Source organism: Diadema antillarum, unplaced genomic scaffold (assembly GCF_040938485.1).
Source record: "Diadema antillarum isolate AM-2024a unplaced genomic scaffold, OU_Dant_1.0 seq00001921_RagTag, whole genome shotgun sequence".
Classification (NCBI taxonomy): domain Eukaryota; kingdom Metazoa; phylum Echinodermata; class Echinoidea; order Diadematoida; family Diadematidae; genus Diadema; species Diadema antillarum.
In genome coordinates, this window is record NW_027272584.1 from 180,681 (window position 1) to 196,719 (window position 16,039).

The 16,039-nt window shown below is 37.8% G+C and overlaps 1 protein-coding gene across 1 annotated transcript; it reads left to right on the forward strand.

Annotated features, from left to right (window-relative positions):
- The first annotated feature begins 5,435 nt into the window (after positions 1-5,435).
- LOC139713183 (histone-lysine N-methyltransferase PRDM9-like) lies at positions 5,436-16,019 on the forward strand. Its single transcript, XM_071624930.1, has 9 exons — positions 5,436-5,571; positions 8,099-8,230; positions 9,799-9,872; positions 10,361-10,634; positions 11,537-11,650; positions 12,469-12,734; positions 13,543-13,795; positions 15,596-15,813; positions 15,984-16,019. The coding sequence occupies exons 1-9, from the start codon at positions 5,436-5,438 to the stop codon at positions 16,017-16,019; spliced, it is 1,503 nt and encodes a 500-aa protein (XP_071481031.1).
- The last annotated feature ends 20 nt before the right edge of the window (positions 16,020-16,039 follow it).

The following is a 16,039-nucleotide window of genomic DNA, read 5'->3' on the forward strand; positions in this document are numbered from 1 at the left end:
ATCAAAGCTACATGATGCCTTTACTTCATATTCCCCGATAATTACAATGTGTTATTCACAGGCCCCTCAATGATTTAACAAAAGAAAAAAAAAATAAAGGGGAGCTTCTGAATGGGGTGAATTGACCATCCCGTGGGAAAAGTGGGACATAGGGCATGCAATAGGGAGAAGAGTGACAACCAGTAGGCTATTGACAATACTCTCTGAAAAAAATCGAGTGAAAATATTCACTCTTTAAAGAGTGAATACAAAAAAGAGTGAATTTAGAGTGAAATTGGAGTGAATCTTGAGTGAAAATGTTCATTTTCACTCATTTTGGAATGACCTCAGGGATCACTCGAAGATTTTGGAGTGATCTCTGACGTCACTCTAAAACGAGTGAGAATGAACTTTTTCACTCAAAATTCACTCCAATTTCACTCTAAATTCACTCTTTTTTGTATTCACTCTTTTAGGAGTGAATATTTTCACTCGATTTTGTAGAGAGTAATATTACAAGCATGTGTGTGTGTGTGTGTGCGCGTGTGTGTGTGTGCATGTGCGCGTTTCATCGCAAAATGTTATAATACATTCCACATGGTCCATCAAAGAAAATCACAACTAAGAGAGCCTGAAATTGAAAGAAAATAATCAGAAAATAATTATGTGATATCTTTATCAGATGAATAAAGGGGTAGGACAGTGATGTCTAATTCAACTCCAGCACCCCAACAAAATCAAAATGACTGCTAACGTCACAATTTTCCACTTTTGCAAAATTCATATGGCAAATTCGCTTACTCATTATGACCTTTATGATTATCAACTGAGCAGGCTATAATTAGGTGCCCTCTTGAAGCCGTATAGCAATGAATTCAGAAGGCACTTTATACTGAATGCAAAAAGAGAAAAAAAAAGAAAAAGAAAAAATATGTCATGAAAAAGAATTCAAAATGAAACTTTCCGTCACATGGCATTGCCGAGCTGTTACCATGCATGTGATTGCATGTAAACACTCTGATGCCTATGCCAAATAGCCATATGATAGGGGATACGACCTGGGGGGCATTTCATGAAGCATTTTGTCCGACAAAGTTGTCGGATTTTAGTAGCTTGTAACAGTTTGTCAGAAAAATATCCGACCAAAATGCTTCATGAAATGCCCCCCTGAAAGATTCCCAGTTCTTGCACCCCACTCTCCCTTATGATAGTTTGGCACATCATATTTAAAAAAAAACAACAACAACACTGAGAGGAAAAAGGAAGGTCGAGTTGAGAGAAAAAGAGAAAGGGTTCAGAAAGAACAAAGAGTGCAATTAAGACCCCTATCGAATTATTCATAATCACCATGTTCTCACAATTATATTTTTTTAAACACAAAATATCGATTTCAACTGGATAGCATAAGCTGGCTCACAAACGAGCATTGGTACCTTTTGGATGATTTTGAGTACATTTTGTTTAAATCTTCAATTTATTACACATCCTTCACATTACTCGTAACGAAATAATGCTGAAACCGTAATTCATAACAACCCGTAATGTGATATGCTTGGTATTTTTTTCCGAACGTCATATATGACGATTTCCCTTTTTGCAAGCTTTACAAAATTTTGCATGTTTGAAGAATAATAGCATCGTGTACGAAACTAATAGGCCTATCATACGCCAATTGATAGGGAAAAATTGAAAAACTACCCGAAGGTCATTCTAGAATGATTATGCTCCTCTTTTGTACTTATAGTAACGGTTAGATTTTTTTTTTCTTGGGGTCTAAAGACATTCTCTGGAAATCTAAAGTATTTACTCCTCTCCACCATAAAGCTGTTTTCAATCTTTATTTTCTGAGGAAGGGCCTAAATTACCTATTTTACCCCTATAACAAAAAAGCTTATGAAAGAGATGTACTTTTCAATGTTGTGAAAGACAAGTCTCAACATGAATTATAGTAAGACGGGAATTATTCAATTGAAGAGAGAAAACGTACTTTTAATGGCCGGCGCCGGGTATCAATTGGGGGGGGGGGGGGGGGGGGGGCACCTCAAACTTCTTGGCCATGTTATCAAAAGATATAATCGATTTTAAATTTCAACACACAGGCTGCCATCAACTTTATAATCAATTTCAACTCTTCATATTAAAATCAGGGCCGAGTGCCACTTCACGGTTTCATTTAATAGCTAACAAGCAAAAAATAAAATAATGATAATGCATAACAAATAATAATTAACACAAAAAAAGGGTCTTCAGTGCCATTTTCTGCACTTCTGTAGGCCTATGGTGCCACTCCGAGCTTCCTGCATCTGGCAAGCAAGCAAAAAAAAAAAAAAAAAAAGCATATTAAAGCAGAGACTCCAACCAAATGCACCTTCTGATCTGGAGATTCTCCCGCCTGAAACCCCTAGCAAACGGGAGACTCCAAGATGATGTGTGCGAAGCGCGAAGTTCCTATAGGTTCTTGATGCTCTCTGGTGCTATTAAAGGCTTTTTTTTTTTCAGCATACAAAAGCAATAAGTAAGAAATCCTTTCCAACGGGAGACACAGAGCCAGGGCGGGAGAAATTAAATCTCAAACGGGAGAACGGGAGATTTTGCAAAAATTGGTTTTCGGCGGGAGATCTCCCGTCGAAAACGGGAGAGTTGGAGTCCTCTGTTAAAGCCTTCTTTTGAGTGCCACTTACGCCCTTCCGGCCCCCCAGTTCCGCCGGCCCTGCTTTTCGTTTAAATCGGTTAGGAATAGTAATCAACATCAAACTCAAAATGTGTTTCTGACAGAAAGGAAATAAAACTGCAACCCCCAATTAGTGAAAGAAAAGTACCGTACACGTATACCGTACTATGATTAATCACACAAAAACGGGTTACGATCCACGGGAGTGATCGATAACTCAACAATGATCGTATTCGTAAAAGTAAATCGGGCATGATTTCGACTGTACTGGGGTTGCGCTTGCCGTCCATCTGTGATCGGCGCTGTAATCCCTGTATCGATCGACTGCAGGAACCGACAGTTTTTTTATCTTTGGACTTGATCTTGCACGCTCAATGCGCAGCGCAGCCGTAGCCGTGGTAGCTAGCTGTACTGTGCGACGATCTTTGTGCGCAATAACTGAGTATGCAGCGCCGCAGCGGCTGGGCAATGTATGCTACTACATAGATACTAGTACGTGCATGCTAGCTCGCGCTCGACCAACGCGCTCGGCATGCAGGATAGGCGCCTATCCTGCCTATCCTGCCGCTGCGTTGCATACTTAGTACTCAATTATTGCGCACAAAGATCGTCGGCCTACTACACTATACTAAGCTAGCTAGCTAGCTAGCTAAGCATGCATAATCTGCTGCTGCTATTATTAGGGAGCCTTTACTAGTATATTAGCGACGACCTACGACGACTAAAACGGTAGAGGCAAAAGCTGGGTAATTTTCAAAGGTAAGAAGATATTTGAACATGACATAGACTATATATCAGAAGGGTTTTCTAGAGAAATACCACACGAATACTGACTTAGAATCCAATGTACATAATGATAGCCTAAAATAACTTTATCAACTACCAACGTTAGATGTCAAACAAGTTAGACTCATCCGCATAGTCATAGCCGTAGCCCGTAGGCCTATTAAACCGTTAAGACGTTCCGTTGCTTTGGGCGTTCAATCATAGTCATACCGGAATTGACTCGTCCCCTCGTAATCTTATTGAGTTGTAACGTTAATCCGTTAGTCGTGGGACTAAAACACTGAACAACAGTCTAACGTTAACACTAGAAAAAAATTCTACCAGTCAGATTATACAGTAAGGTAGAGGGTCTATTTTACATAGGCTTATCTACCAACTAGGGTCTAGACCTACTGAGTATTGCCTAGTCCTGTTACGGTTAGAGAATCTTATTCTTAGTACAAATAGTAGATATAGAATCTAGCGTTAACGCTAGGCCTCGTATTAAAGTTAGGCCTAAAGCCCTAACGTTAACGTTCATCACTGTAAAAGAGCTAGACTACAGTGCAGCAGTAACCGTTAACAGTGAAAGGAGATAGTTATCCCTCCCACTCGACGGTTTGCATTGAGTTTGCATTTCGACTCTCTAGAATCTACAAATAGTTTGCATCAATTTGCATTAGAGTAGCGGACCCAGTTTGCGGCAGGTTAAAGGCTTTTTCAAGGGTAGGTGTTCTATTTAACAAGTTAGTAGGCCTAGACCTAGTATTCTGGTAAAACGGGCAACAAAAAATAAATGATTTTTTTTTTTAATTACTTGAAGAGATACCAGAGGCCTCTTGACAGGGCACCACAATTGTGTATGGTGGACAACTACCCTATAGTATAAACCGTTACTAGACTCTAGTCATAATATTAATAATCAATAATTTTATGCAGAAAATTTCCAACCATTAAGAGGACCCGGTTTGCGGTAGGGGGGTCCAGTTTGCAGCACCCCACACAAAAATGTCCCCTAATTTCTTCAAACGTTAAAATTTTGCAAAAACAAAATATTTTTTTGATGGTCCAACTAGAACTAACTCGTTAGACAGTTTTCAGCTTGTTAGAACACTTAATTAGATTCATTATCTCGATCCTTCACGATTTCATAGTTTTTCAAAATCGCACGTAGGGTCTACTTCATCAATTTCCATCCATTTTGACATGTAAAATAGCGCTATGTGTGTTACTAGTATTCCATAGGGGTGCCGCAAACCAGACCCATCCTGACATTTTGGTCACTGTTGCATTCCTCAAAACTGACAAAGGAAATGAATTTTAGAATGTTTAACACAGTTACACGAGGATTCCTTACCATGCCAAGCTTCTTTTGATAGTAAGATGTTGTATAAAGATACAAACAAGGGATGATGGTGGTTGCCTAGCAACAGAACAAAATCTTAACTGTCGCTTTGTTAAGAAAATCATGCTTTTTAAAAAACAGCGTGACACATACGGTTTAAATTAGAATTATGAAGGCCATCATCCGAGTTATTTCATGATTCTGGTATCAAAAGAAGGCTCTTCCGTTGCTCTTCAAATAAAACAATTTTAGTAAATTAGGAAAAAATAAACCTTCAAGGGCCTACTTTTGAAGATATGGTTAGATATTCCTAGGGGTGCCGCAAACTTGACCCCTGCAGCAAACTGGTTCCCTGACTCTAGGCCTACCTTTAGGGTTTATAGGCGGGAAAATCTCCAGATCAGAAGGTGCTTGGGGTTGGAGTCTCTGTCAAAGCTATAGACCTAAACGTGTTACAAAGTATGTAGGTATTTGTTTTGGGCACTCTTTATAATAAGACACTTCACTGGATCTATGTTTTTGCCTCTGCCCTTAATATTTGCTTTCTTTGCGGTAGGACCTACAAGAATATTGTTTCAGATAGATTTAAACGTTTTTTGTTGTTGTTATCGAGTTTTAACTCTTTTAATTTTGCAGCAAAATCCATTGGTGAAGAACTAACAAAACAGTTCCGGCATGGCTCTTCGGGCCAAGAATGACTTTTCTCAGGTGAAGGCGTACTTCTCAACTAAAGAATGGGCGGACATGAACGACTATGAGAAGATGAGGTTGAAGAACATCAAAGAAAACTATGAGATGATGCGAGAAGTTGGTAAGAAGCAAAGAGTGATAAGTTATGGAAGTGAAATACTAGGTGTTTCAAAAAACATTTCCCACTTTTGATCATTAATAGCTCAAAAACTATTCATCCGATAAAACTGTCATTGATATAAACAATAGCTGAATAGTGTACAATTTGGTTGAAGGTAATTTGAATGTGACAGCATAAATCAGTTTCATTAAATCTAAGATTGATTTTGAAGTAAGGTTTCAGATTTTGGTCAAATTTTAACCCTCTGTACAAAAATTGAACCTTGCCCAGGAACCAATGATGTGTATGTGAGTGTGTGCTGACAATGGCCCTGAACAATGGACATGCCTGAACCACCCGTTAACTAGGCGTCAGTCTCTTGCTCCCAGGCACATGAATACTTAATCAATAATTCATGTGGATTGCCCTGGGCACTGCTAGTCTGGATTCATGCACGGTAAAGGGTAAACTGCATGCACATGGAAAAAGGAAGCACACGTTTCCATGTGCTTGCAAACACCACATTCCATTCCAGCTGGCAATCATTTTCAATTTTTGCTTCATATATCACTAAATTTGGGATATAGATAAGCATAAGTGATCTAAAGTTCCTCATTTTAATGCAACTGTCTACTAATTAAATAGTCTGACAAATTTTTCGCTTTTTGATAAAAAGAAATAATTTTTGGTAAAGAGTTCAGCAGCATTTATCATTGGGGCGATATGTTTCACAGTAGATTTATTTAAGGCTCCATTTACACAAGTGTATACTCTAATTGATTTTCTTTGCTTCCTGTCACCGTGTTTACGATAGAACAGAAGGTATTCATTGTAATTTCGTTTTTCAGAAGTAGGGAGAGCACTGTCGAGACCCAACGACAGTATCGGCAGGCGTTTGACTTTACACAGATACTGCCAGAGGCTGAATAAAGACTAGTTGTGATAGTGGAATTTCTCATGAATAAATAATGAAGCATTCAAACCCTAACCATTGTTTAGGACCATTGTCAGGGTGTTAACCACACACTCCATACACACCCATTGACCCCTGTGCAAAGTGAAATTTTGTACAGAGGGTTGAAAATAGAGCAAAATCTGGAACCTAACTGTGAAATTAATCATGGATTTCATGAAACTGATTTATGTTTTCATATTTAAACCACCTCCAACCAAATTGTACACTATTCAGCTATTACTCATATCATTGACAGTGTTATCTGATATATAGTTTATGAATTATTAAGAATCAAAAGTGGGAAATGTTTTTTGAAACACCTAGTATATCTAGGGCCTAGGTAGGGCCTATAGTTCAGACAAAAGCATGACATGAACATTGGAGTCTAGATTTAGATTTTTTTTTTTTATTTCTGTAATTATAATTGTTGTTAGATCTCGAGCCATGTGTTATCATCAAAATAAAATTCATGTAAGAATACACTCATGTCACGGTATTATGTATTCATTTAAATCATGTGACAGAATTTCGTACGGATTTGTATGTTTATTCCATGCCAGCTCTTGAATATGGACGCAAGAATAGAAGTTATAGAAGAGTAGGTCCTAGGCTATATGTGTGCTCCCTTGTGGGTGTTGGGTTTGGGACAAGACTGTTATGGGTCAAAACTATCACAATTATATTAGTCCATCATATTCTGTTTGCATTGAAACAGTTGCAGTAGATTTATATTGTTGGCATACCGTTTTATGGATAGGTTTAGAGAAATGAAATAAAATCATCCCTCCCTTCTTTTTTTTTCATGTGTATCAAAGTTACTAGTATTATGTACGAGGGCTGCATGCAAATCAAGAGAATCTTAAGCTGTAACGTTAGCCCTGCTGTATTTTTCATTGTACGCTTATATTACTGATACGTTTCTGCTGTACATTGCGTAAAGGCAATGAAAAAATATTCTGGTAACAAGTGTGATTATGTATTCGCATGTAGGCTACTCTGGCTCGCACAATGTATGTATGGGTGTATGTATGTTCATGTACAATGATAATACAGGAATCAATAAATCAAATCAAAATCAAATACCGTTTGTGAGCGTACATTGGTCGTTCATCAATGAAATATCAGGACCGAAGGATCACCGCTACATTATCATACAGTGTATAGGGATTTGTTATATAGGGATAGGTATAGTGTAAAGGGATTTGTTAAGGGTTTTTGTTTCGGATTAGTTTTGTTAGTTATACAATGTAGGTCTTTTTGTCTCAGTTTCTTTGTTTCATCCATTTTCAAAGTATATCAGTCAATCGATCATACAATTTCTTGTATTATGTGTGGGGGAATGCACCCTACAAGCCCAGCTTTTTAGCATTCCTCCCCATTTTCAGCATTTTCGTATGCTTACAATTTTCTAAACTTATCATTTATTCTTTATTATGAAATCTATGTACCAGTACTTGTATTCAATGTCAGTAATATATTTATATATTTCTGTTGGAAATAAAAAAATGGATGAGTGAATGAATGAATACAGGGAATTTGTGTTCAGGGTCTTGTTTCGCATCCATGTTTAAAATCCCGTTTCGTTTTAAACAGGACTGAATGTTCCAGCTCCAGACTTCATGCAGAGTAGTCGAAAGAGGAAGAAATCAAGAAAAAGAGAGAGTGACAGTGAAGACGAGGAATGGACGCCTGGAGGCTGGAAGAAGAAATACACCAAACCAAGAGGTTAACGTCTCGGCTGTTCTTGTTTACAGGCTGTAATGTTTCTTCTCTTAACATGCCAGAGCATAAAGTACGTGTAGCATTGTTCCTTGTTCTGGCCAGCCATTATTTCTACTTCTCTGACTGCACGTGATAACTACTGTAATGAAATAAGGTTGCAGTTCATTATTCCGAAGGTTCGTTATTCCAAAGGTTCTTTAGTCCGAAGTTCGTTATTCCGAAGAGTCATTATTCCGAAGAGTCGTTAATCCGAAAATGTGATAAGGTTTGTTATTCCGAAGGTTCATTAATCCGAAAATGAAATAAGGTTCGTTATTCCGAAGGTTCGTTACGGACCTTGTTTTATTGTCGGATCAACGAACTTTCGGAATAACGAACTTTCTTAATAACGCCACAAATATTTGGATTAACGAACCTTTTTTTTTTCATTTCGGATTTAACGAACCTCTAGTTAGACCCATAAGGAATTTGTGTGTTTCAGATTTAACGAATCTTCGGAATAACGAACAGCACCCAAAAAGTGGGTAAGATTTAAGATCTTCGGTACTGAGGGATATCGGCCTTCTACATTGCAGAATAAAGGGGATGAGTGAAAGGTCACGAGAAGCAAAAGCACGCAGAAAGATGGTGTACTCGTATTATCATGATACACTGTATATCACCTGCTTGACGTAAGACAGCAAGAAAATAAAGGTCGATATTCAACATTGTTCAACAAGGCCGAAATGTCAATAAAACGTGAAGTGTAGACATGATTTTTTGACTACTCTGCCAGAGTCTTTTTTTCTTCTTTGAAGAGCGTATGACATGACAAGGCAAAGGAAAAGGGTAAAAAGTTCAATGAATTTGCTCGGGAGTGAATAAGTTTGTTACACAACCGTTTAAATCACCTCTGTCATTGGTACATTTCCTGTGGGCATTCGTCAATGAAACATCATATCAAGGTAAATAAACGGGGAGAGCGTTTCAATTGAGTACGAGGCTGTTCTGTTTGTTAATGATTATGATTAACATTGCCTAAATATGATTTTATACAGATATTTTTTTTTCACAGAAATCTTATATTTATTTAAAAGCGCAAAGGTCACACACTGCTAAAATCAGTAGAGGCTATGGAATTATCAAGTCTCTGTTCAATCATGCCAATTAAGAATTGGTTTCTGTTAATTATATTTGGTGTTGTTCAAGAAAGTCTCTGTCAAGAATTTCCAAAGACTACTAACAGTTCAGTTGAATGTAAGGACAGGAAGTCATGCAGAACTTGTCGACATGATTTTTTTTTTTTGTCATATACAGCGCTTACGGTCCCTTCTAGCTTCAATGTGATTGAAAAACTATATAAGTAAATTTACTGGCGAATAAACATAATATCTTTACATCGAAATAAATGTGCCATATATTGTCACTTAATATTACTCTGGGAACTGTTCCAGCAATCGTTTCTCTCATTCTAATGTAAATGTTATCGTTATTGTTTATTGACCGAGGTGTAAGTAAACCCCAAAATACATGTTATGGCTAGCGTGTTCATTTTTTCGTCTTTCTCAAATGACTTTGTGTTTAATCCACAGCATCGTTTAAGACACCCTTTAAAGCATCGCCTAGGAAGGAAAAGAAGAAAAGCTCTTGTGGAAATGCTTCAAAAGTGAGTAAAAATTAATGAAATTGTTTTACCAAACCACGAAACGGTCACTGTACTTCGATGAGACATTTTATTCTCAACATTCTCAAGCTGAAGATGAGCTAATGAATTAGTTATAAAATCTGTATTTTGAAAAAAAATGGAAAATAATCTGATGATAGCAATGATGTACAATATGACAGGGGGGATGTAACGGGTCAAGGAGAAAAGTGAAAAAAAAATAGATTTGATACTAATGGATTTGAATTCTACTAGGTTTACCGGTAAGTCCTACAGTAATAGCGGTTGGTTTCATGAAAAGAAGGAACGAGACATTTTTCTTTGTGCAGAGACAACAGAAAGATCACCTTGGATAAGTAATCTAGTGCATCACGGTGTTAATGACTGAATATTAAGGTGATAGCAAGGGGTTAAAGCAAGATCTATGAAAATGTTACAAAGACTCGGGGGAAATTCAAGTTCAATGTAACTTCCTTTCGTTGGAAATTTAGAAGGCAGACTCCGCTAGATCACCCACTGGGAACCTTGGAGATCCTCTGGGCGATGGGGACAAAACTAGGGATGGACAGATATCAGATCTTTTGGACTGGAAGGATTGCGGGGACAGGCAGGTGGAATCCAACGTTGACTCTCGGTCAAGCGCGCCTGCAGGTGACGGGACTGGTGGTCCAGCGAAATCAACCACAGAAGATACAACTGCCAGTCCTGCTCCATTCAAACCACCTGGACCAATGCAAGTGGGGCGGAAAGCAGGGCGACCATTAGGTAAAATTGATAATTACGTTGTCAAAAAACAAACAAACAAACAAAGAAAATCCCTATGAACTTTATCAGTAGCAGGCATTTATTAAATTATGTAAATATAGAGTGCCTTAGTGTATTCAAATTAGTATAATGAAGCCATGAAATGACGCGCTGCGTTATGGGTTTTGATTCCTGTCAAATGGTCATCTATGATCCTTCAACAAGGTCTTCAGGGCTGCCACGGTAAGAAGAAAAAAGTGCTTATAGTCGTAACTCCTTTCCTAAATATTCATTAGTTGCAAATTTGGTAATACAATACCAAAGTATACATTTTGATAATGGAATTAATGTAGACATTTACACTCCATTTCTCCGAATCATGGACATTGTTATCAGTGTACTTATATTTTCGGTGATATTGCTGAAAATAATTTTGATGTATTCATGAAATTATGCTTAAGAAAGTAAATCACACAAGCCAACTTGGTTTGTATATTTCACAACTCCGTATCAACAATCATTAGAGCGAAATGTATATAAAAGAGAAGAACATAACAATAACATATTGAAGATCAGCATGACTTTAAGATAAGAAACATTTTTAAACTTTTGTGAAGACAGCGCGAGCCCGTGTCTGAAAAAGCCTGAAACAACAACAAAAACAGGAATACATGAAATACATAAAATTGTTAATGATGTGTGGCTCATCAAAGACTAAAGCAAGTATACATTGGAGCCAAGTGGATACAAAATCAAAACTGCAATGAATACAGACCGCTCAAGACTCTATTTCCTGAAATGTGTCCAGGACCTGCCTTGCGAAATGATCGCTAAGAGGACCACCATACCATTTCAGAGAACCGCACGTGCAAACCATAGATTCACGAGCAGTAAACAAACGGCTCTCCATTTTTAATTCTTAGAGAAACGACGCGAAACTTCGACGGCACCAGCTCCAACATCTCGTTATCCCAGAAGAGCAGTATCCAAGAAATGCTACAAGGAAGACGACGTACCAGATGAGGATCACTACATATGTGAGTAGGCTATTCTAGTTTAGACGAAGATACTGTCACTTTTTGTTACGTTTTGTTAATAACTTGTTGCAAATATAGCAAGAATCTCTAGAATACAAGAAAGAAGGAACACATGAACAGTGAATGATTAGTAGCATACACATTGATTTTGGAATCGGGGCTTTTGGGATTTCTCTTGAATCATTCTGCATTGTAGATAAACGAAAGCAGTTTCACTCTTTATAGATGTTAAAAAGATTCTTGTAAACGGTAGCCAGACTCGTTCTCTGGTATTTTTGATTCACATCAAGTAAAGTCTGAGGCTGCAGTGCAATATTGACATCGCTTTGTATTTGCTCTTGATGGGTTGATAACTTCGACAATATCAACTTGTCCAGAAATAATATAATTATGGCAGCAATCTATGAAAATCCCCATATAGTGATCCTTCAAAGGGCTAAAAACAACATTATTTTCCATAAAATACTTATCAGTAGAAATTGAAGAAACTATATCCTTGCGAAATGCTGTGGGTTTTTCTTTGACAAAAAAAATATCGGCAAAACCTGCGGATCAAACAAGAGTCACATTTGATCAAGAAATATAACAGCCATCATGGCATAACCTACAATTTAAAGTTGATTATGCCATCAGTCATGGAATAGCAACATGTTATAATATATAAGTTCATTATATTCTGTCAATTCCCGATGACGAGAACAATATTAATCACATGTGATTTAAAAAGATGAGCATTTAAGATGATCTAGGTTTACAGAGATCTCACTGAGAGTTACCAATACAAAATGCTAGTAGTTGCTTTCCTCCCCTATTGTCAGTTTGTGAAGAATGTAATGAGATATACGAAGGTGAGTGCATGAAACATCCACTGGTAATCATCCGAGACACAACCGTACCAAAGGGTTGCAAAAACAGAGCGAGGAACACTCTCCCAGGAGGCCTGGTGATCGGACAGTCTTCTATTCCTGGAGCTGGACTAGGGGTCAAAGCTACTGAGCACATACCCAAGGGCCATCGGTTCGGACCTTATGAAGGTGATATAGTGGACGCAGAGACCGGCTTCGACAGCGGATATGCGTGGGAAGTAAGTCAAGTTCATTTTTTTTTTCTTTTCAGGTTAAGTACCTCTTTTTAGCCATGTTAAATAAACATGTTGTTAAGTTAGATAACAAAATTATGGCCCCTGTTTGAAAGTGACCGTCAATGAGAGAATGACCTCTCGTGCTTTATTTCTCCTCAGAAAATCCAGCAAAAACTAGCACAGCAGAAATGAAACGAGGTGTAAATTATGTTCTCAAGGCACACTCGCTTTTGTGAAGATTTAAGAATAAAACAAATTCCAGGAATTTTTTTCTAGCTTTACAAACAGCTCTATTGGAATAATGCAATGGATGATTTCATAGAGCAAGACTACACCTTTATGACTGAGAAAAGAGTAAATCGAAATGCGTTTCCCTTACTTTACGAGTCTCGGGGTTTTAATGAACGTCAGTTACTGTATCTTATTATATAACGTTAGGATAGACACTCCTTAAAAAAGAATACATGTGTGTGTGAGTGTGTGTGGATGTGTGTGTGTTGCGCCTGGCTGAGTGTGCATGTTCAATTCGTTTTCAGAAATTACTCCTGCATCACTGGTAAAAGGCTTCGATGACATGCGAGCAACAAGTGTTTTGTAGATATTGCATGTATTATATAGATTTCAGCCATTTTTAGGCCCTCTCAAAATCACAAGTCAAACTAAAAACAAAGCCGAAAAACTTAAAGCTCATTTAGAAATTGCATAGGTTTTATTCTTATTGCCTAATACCAAAATGTCAAATATCATTTGTAACATGCAAGATTTGTAAAATTCTCCTTGTTGTTAACATAATTTCCTTTTTCAAATGTAGGTGTGTCTAGATGGCAAGCCGCATCACTACGTTGACAGTAGAAGCGAGGAAACGGGCAACTGGATGAGGTATATCAACTGTGCCCGAAACGAGGCAGAGCAGAACCTCGTGTCTTTCCAGTACCTTGGACAGATCTACTACCGCACCTTCAAACCAATCTGCCCTGGCACTGAACTGTTGGTCTTCTATGGCGACCAGTATGCAAAGGAACTTGGAATACAGCTGCACCGCAACAAACTTAAAACCTGCACAGGTAATCTTAATTATAGAAGCTATGCTAATAAGCCAGTTTGGGGTTTCAGTTTGAGCAGGTTGGTTTTTAATTTCACTGAGATAGGCATTTGTAATGCTATGATTATTAATGGATCCTTATAACTAGTGCCTGCCAGTACATCCACCTGACAGCAAGCCTGGTATTTGGCAGTGTTAACAGAAAAAGTTTGTTAATGTGTTCAAAACAGCACAATGAAATAGATGCTTCCCAAAGTGTTGATTGACGAACCATTCTGGTCACTTCATCTACACGGGTTCATTCTTTGATAGAATACGAGTTCCATAAAATGCTATGTCGGGCAAGCAGCTGCATTATGTCGCTTTGAATTGAGTGAAGTGCCTAACCAACTGAGAAAAATGAAAGGTCATATTTGTACCCATGTGCACGTGAGCTATCTCCGAACTGGCTTACACATGTTATAAGAAGTTAGGTTCGTACCATGCAGCGATATATGAACCTTTATGTGGACATAATAATTCCTTTACTTGATTTGAGTTTTCGGGAAACTACCACTTATAATTCTTATCAACGAAACGGTATGAAAACATCAAAATGAAAGAAAGAAGGGAAACACGAACAAAATCGCACGCAAAACGTAAACCAGGCGAAATATCCTTGATCTCGTTTCACATGATATAATATGTATCTTTGATTACTTCTAAATTTACTTGCTGAATGTTGTTCGTTTTCGATCTTGCTTTGTTTTGCGTGAAATAAACTAATTTTTCTTACGGCAATTAGCGAATCAACTACAGTGTATAAACATAAATGTCCATCGGATTTCAACACTGGTGTCTTGGCTTTGTTTGAGTAATGACTTACACGTACTGGGTATTGAGTCATCTATTGCGAACAAATTACCGGGTTCTTTGTTATTTATGCCTCCTCCGGAGGAAAAAAAAATAACTGAGTGTGGAGGTATTACTTTTAAATTTGAAATTTCCACTGATGATATTATGGCTAAGTGATAAACAGAACATAGATACATTTATAATCATTTGCATGAATACAATGTTGGTGTTGTGTCAAAGCCCAAAATCATATGTAATTTTCATGTGGTTTGAAAGTAAGTCTTGAACAAAAATCTTTAGCTCCGAATATAAATTGATAGTAACCATTACGAAGGATAGCAGCTTATCGATAATTAATGTGGATTTTGCCCAAATGTGAAATAAGATGAATTCAGTAAATGCAGAACTGCTAGTAGTTATAACATCAGTGAAGTTTGAGGAAAATTGGACAAGCCCTTCGAAGGCTAAGAACTTTTACATTTATTCTCATGTAGTGTCGTCGCTTTATAGATCAGAAAACTTCAGTAATTTGTGATTTCACAGTAGGGTAACAATACATTTCACATCATTTTCATTTCCTCTCATAATGAAGAAACGCTAAAAATGTTACCCTGGTTAATATGTTACCCTTAAAATTTATCTTTTTAGTTGGAGAAATGTGCGCTTTTCATTGATGCAAAAAATCTTGTTATTTTATAGACTTCTTTCCCGCATTTTCTTCATAGCATTATCCTTACTTGTACAGTGACATCACAATTTGTAGCCGTCCTGTTATCTAGCAACAACAACATTAGCAATAAAAATTTATAATTCGTATGTTGATAAGATATTTTCTAGGTAATAGGGCCTACGAGATATTTTACCTCGTATGGTAGTATAGTACTATACCTCGTATAGTACTATATTTATAGTACACTGTACTATTTTGTTACACAGGAGTGACAAGTTCATATCTCCCTAAGGTTTCAAAATGTTTTACTTTTTGTAGACCCTGGACTCTACACATGTGAGGTATGCGGGAGAGTGTTCTCACGACCCAGGTATCTAGCCGGACATCTCAAGTACAGCCATGGTCACGTTGGGTTATTACCAGACCAAGATGCTCCCGATGCAGCCTTCTTGGCCTTTATCAATCGTCAACAGCAGCAGTGGCCTGTGCAAGGAAGCAATGGCAGACGTTCAGACGTATCATCTAAGCAGAGCCATGTCAGATACCCAGCGTGCAAGAAGTGTGGTCAAATGTTCCAGTCTTTAACACTATTCACACAGCACTTGACAAATCACCCTGAGGAATTGTGTAGTCTGAAGTCCAAAGTGTATGAGCAAGATGCGTCGAAGGGACGCGAAGATATGGGGCTGTTTGCACAATCTGCCAGATTATCGGAGGAAAGCCAGCGAACCACAGGAAATGAGTCCGCTTGTGATGATATCA